We start from the raw sequence: 5,268 nt of genomic DNA, 5'->3' as shown, positions 1-5,268 counted from the left end.
TCTCTCCCAAGCTTACTTACATTTTTTTATATAGACTATGTATCATTTAGAGGTCTTTTATATCTGAATCTGTCCTAAAGTATATCTGAAATCCTTTTCTGACAAGGAGAATATTTTTAAAAATTGTAAGTGATATGATTGCTGTAGCCCTGGGTCCTGGCTCCAACTCTCTCAACCTTTCAATATGGCTGCAACGCATTATTGCTAGCCCTGTGAACCATGTTCACTGCCCCAGCTCCAGAGGTGCAGAGGTTTTGTGTTGCCACCCTTAAGCAACCTGCTGCATGCTCTTCACAAACCCCATTTAAGTGTTCCATAACAGGAACTCCCAATGAGTCAGAGCCATTTGTGCCACAAGCATGAAGCAAGAATATGTCTCTTAAAGAAGCTGGACAATTTTTGCTGCGAGTGCTGAGTCAGGAAGCCTTCTTTTAAAAGAAGTCACACCTCTGCTTGCTGCCAGGAAAGAGAACCTATTTAAAAATGTGCAGCTACCAAGAAGCTCCACTGACTCCTGCTTTTGTGGGTCTACAAATGCTTTATTTTTAAACTTTGATAGGCTTTATGTGGATGTACATTGCTTAGCATTTGGTGTCTTAGCATTTGGAGACTGCAAGTTTGTTTCCTGGCCACCCAGACCAAAATAATCACACAGAACCAGTATTAATTACAGTACTGGCCAATGGCTTAGGCATATTTCTAGCTACTTCTTACATCTTAAATTAACCTGTTTCTTGTAATCTATGTGTCACTATGAAACTGGGGACTACTGGTAAGTTCCCACTGTCTGTCTTCTTCAGCATCTACATGATGTCTTCCTGACTCTGCCTTCTTTCCTCATCTTACTGGTAAGGTCCCACTGTCTGTCTTCTTCAGCATCTACATGATGTCTTCCTGACTCTGCCTTCTTTCCTCATCTTACTGGTAAGGTCCCAGTGTCTGTCTTCTTCAGCATCTACATGTTGTCTTCCTGACTCTTCCTTCTTTCCTCATCTATCTCCACTTGGACTTCCTGCTTTGTTATATTCTGCCCTGCCATAGTTCAAAGCCGCTTCTTTACTAGCCAATGGTAATAAAAGTTATTCACAGCATACCGAGGGGAATCCCACATAAAAAGATTTTCTGGCATCTAAATTGATAATCATGTGATTTCTATCATTGAGTCCATCTGTGTGATACATTACATTTACTGGTGGCTTTTTGTGGAATGATTCCACCATCTTTGGAATGATTGTGATTGCTGTTTCATGTTCAATGAACATCAGTTTATTGTAATGAACTCACAAATAAAATAATTCAAAAGAAAAAACTGAAATGGCTTATTATAACCACACTTACCCAGGTCTAAATTCTGTACATTTTACTCAATTGTGAAAGAGACAGTATAGCCATGCTGAGGACATGCAGCATTGCTTAGGGCCTCACATTGTCACTAGCATATATATTATAGCACATGCTCAAAAAATTAATGAAGAAAGTGAGTAGAAAACAGAAAAAATAATTAACTTTATAGATGCTTTTATAACTCATGGATCATTTCACCAGGTCCTCACTTAATACAATCATTCTAGGTCTCCTTCTTTCCTTAATGCTACACTGAAGTTATACCCATTTGCTTATATACCTGTAGACATTATTGGATAGAATCTGAATATTATCGAAAGAATGTGATTTTTTATTTTCATTCTGAGATGTGTGAGCTGATTTAATGCTAAACCTAATAAATCTATCAATTTTCCTACATAATTTATGATGCCCTCTTTCTCTTTCATCAAATGATATGCCATTTTGCATACAAACACGAATTTAATTATCAATTTATCTGTTTATAGACATTTAAGTGTCCCCATTTCCTTGTTATACTAAAGAACAACAAAACTGGATATGAAAAAGTCTTTTGGTATGATATGGAGTTCTCAGAGTATATGCCTATGAGTGGAATGCCTAGGTCAAATAGTAGTTCTATTTTCAATTTTACTGATAAATCACAAAACTGATATATATAGTGACTGTATTAAATTCTTTCAAACTCACTTGTTTACACCAGTATTATGCTGATACCAAACCAGATGAAGATAGAACAACAGCAAAGGAAGTGTACAAGTCAATATCCCTGATGATGCTGAAATTCTCAATAAAATAATACCAAACATAATTCAAAATTACATCAAAACCATATGTTAATTTGAACAGATTGTCATATAAGGTAAAAGATATTAATTATATTTTTATCGGGGCAGGTTATAACAGTAGTGTTTGAAACTTGAGGCCCTTCCACAAGTTCATGGCCAAGTACTACCTCAGTATTCATGTAGTTAAAACATACTACTCAGAGCTTTATGCGAAATTACTAAGCAGTCAAGATCTCCTAAAAAAATAAAAGCTACAAGAAGAACTTTTTTATTGACAGATTTTTGTTGACTTTGTTGCACATCAAGACGTCCAAGCTTTCACAGCTTCAAGTTGAAGAGTACAATGGGACTCACACAATAAGACTGGATCGTGTAGGCCATTGATTCAACCAGCAGACAAAACTCACATATTCATTTGCCAAATCTTTTTTTTTTTTGAGGTCTTTTTTTTTATTGAGAAAAGGAAAAAAAAAAACAAGTTTCCCGCCTCCTCCCAACCTCCCATTTCCCTCCCCCTCCTCCCACCCTTTTCCTCCTCCTCCCACCCTTCTCCCCCTCCCCGCACTCCTCTCCCCCTCCCTCTCCAGTCCAAAGAGCAGTCAGGGTGCCCTGCCCTGTGGTAAGTCTTAGGTCCTCCCCCCTCCGACCATATCTTGGAAGGTGAACATCCAAACTGGCCAGGCGCCCACAAAGCCAGCACATTAAGTAGGATCAAAACCCCTTGTCATTTGCCAAATCTTAAGAAGAGAAGGTACAATCTACTTTACATTCTGTATTGATTGACCTTTTGAGTGTGACGCATGAGTAAACAACTGGATACCAATCAAAACACATCAATTTAAATGTTAAAATGAGACTGAATAATTTTTATTCTTTATCCAGCCCAAACAAAGCTTGGATAAAATAGAGTAATGATATATAAGGATAATGGGTACAAATGATGGGAAACAGAGAGAAACGAAGTCATTAATGTTCTTGAGCCACCAATTTTGATTATACAAAACAGCAGTGTAGCCTCTGAAGATGGAGGAGAGAGTATAAAAAGTCAGAAAGGTAGACACTAAGATCAGAATGTTCTGGGTGACTCTGGACTCAGGGGAGGTTCTGCAAGAACGATGAATATATTGAACCCTCTGTTTGTGTTTATACAGAATGTGAACCATGGATCCACTAGACCAGACCATAAACACAGAAAAGATGACTTCAGGGCACACGACAAATGCTGCATAGAGTGAACCACCAATTTCACTCAAACCTACAGTGCGGCAGTATCCAAAATCCCATTTTCTTGTCACATTGTTGCTTTTCCTGTTGACAAGCGTGTATGCAAAATGAATGGAATTTACCAACATGTACAGTATCCAGAGGAGAGAAATGTGGCAGCCAATGCTCTTTTCAACTTTGATTTTATAATCCTTCCAACAGGAATTCCTGGGACTAATGGTCAAGACCTGAAAGACACTCAAGAAGCAGGTGGTCCCAATGGAAACACTCCTAGAAAACCCTTGAAAGTACAGTAGGAACTTGCATCCAACATCATTCAAAAAATGTTTGAATCCCCAAAGTGCTACTGTTTGGGGCACTCCTGCAGAGAGAATGATCAAGGCATTGGCTGCCATTAGGTGCACAAGAATCCAATCTGTGTGCTTTAATGTGCATTTTTTGTAGTAAAGGAGCAGATAGTAGAAAATTAGAAAGAAATTTCCAAGAATTCCAGTTGTAGTTTGTGATAAAAAAATAATTCTGATTGCCAGGTTCCAGAATCCCATTCTGTGATTTGAATAAGTTTTCTTTGGAATATGTACCTGTTATTCTTCTGGTCAAATAAATACTGACAAATATTTATCGTCTAAAGTAGAGGAAGAAGTCTTTATTACATGGAGTACTGAGGGACTGAAACAAAGTATCTTTAAGCTCATTTATCCAAGGTCAGCCATGACCACTTAAAAAGACCTAATTCAATAATGTTTTACAGGTGTAGTTACATACTATGTGTTACTGTGAACATGCACAATACATCAGAATGTACATAATGAGGAATGGACAGCTATCAAGTTTCATAGAAAATAAATCATTCAGAAAGATGTGATACTGTTCCATGAGAAACAATAAAAATTGGAAGCCCATATAAACAAATATGATATAAGACTTTAAGGATATATTGATATTTTCTACTAATGTAAAAGAAAACAACTTCAATAAAGCTGAAAAATGAATATGCCAATGTTGTATGTATATGTCATCTAAAAGTAAAATATGTGTAATGAGAAATTTAAACTACTGCTCAGACTATGGCTATGGTATTGTGACATGGCAGAGTTCTTCACCTTAATTCCAATGGGGCCACATTTTGTTTAACCTAAACAAATTTGACCTTTTCTAATCCCTCCAGGAAAATTCCCTAGAAAAAGTACCCAACCCAATTCGATAAACTGAGGACTGAAATGTCCCATATCAATGCATGTTTTTAGCTTCTTTTAAACTACTTAGTTGCTTTATTCTCTGCCCACCTCTGCCAATTGCCAACCAGTATATGATTGTTCTGCTATTTTTTTTCTCCTTAAAAAGATCCCTGTAGAATGTAGTCCAGGCTGCACTGTGAGAAGAGTTTCTCTCCATATAACAACAAAGTCAACTTAATACAGACTCTCAATTTGGACTTTCATTGTGCTGAGTGATCTTTTTGTCTTTATGTTATGACAGTCTTAGATAAGGATAAATTAATTTTAGCACAAAATCTATTAGAATTATACTTTATTTGACAACTTTCATCATTTTAAAACAGACCCTTACAAATATCATACCATATAGATACACATGTGTGTACATGCATATCAGGGCTGTTAGAGAGGATGGAATGTGCAGTATGATGAAATGTCAAAGGTTTCAAAACAGCATAAAACAAAGAAAAAATGCTACCATAAATGGCAAGGGTAAGGACAATATCTGATAATTGACATCTACTGGAGAAATGATTCATGTCTCCATTGAAACTATGTCTGTGATAATAATATACTACTTCGAGTTTCTGGCCCCGCGGCGCCAGCCTGGGACGGGGAGCTCAGAGGTTCCTTGGCCCCCCAGCCTTCTTGGGCAGAACCCTCCCCACTTCGGCCCCACCGCCCTCCTTAGGCAC

The 5,268-nt window shown here is 37.5% G+C and overlaps 1 protein-coding gene across 1 annotated transcript; it reads right to left on the bottom strand.

Moving 5' to 3' along the window:
- Positions 1 to 2,977: 2,977 nt before the first annotated feature.
- LOC101985519 (vomeronasal type-1 receptor 4-like) lies at positions 2,978 to 3,904 on the bottom strand. The gene has a single exon (XM_005371951.1). It carries the CDS (start codon positions 3,899 to 3,901, stop codon positions 2,978 to 2,980), a length of 924 nt encoding a protein of 307 aa, XP_005372008.1. The 5' UTR covers positions 3,902 to 3,904.
- Between the last annotated feature and the right edge of the window lie 1,364 nt (positions 3,905 to 5,268).

Source organism: Microtus ochrogaster, unplaced genomic scaffold (assembly GCF_000317375.1).
Source record: "Microtus ochrogaster isolate Prairie Vole_2 unplaced genomic scaffold, MicOch1.0 UNK144, whole genome shotgun sequence".
Lineage (NCBI taxonomy): Eukaryota > Metazoa > Chordata > Mammalia > Rodentia > Cricetidae > Microtus > Microtus ochrogaster.
Note: the sequence above shows the minus strand (reverse complement) of the source record. Positions and strands in the feature narration are given on the sequence as shown.

What these genes read in the sequence shown, in the direction of transcription:
- LOC101985519 (XM_005371951.1), bottom strand. Translation starts at nt 3,901, where the DNA reads ATGGGATTCTGGAACCTGGCAATCAGAATTATTTTTTTATCACAAACT.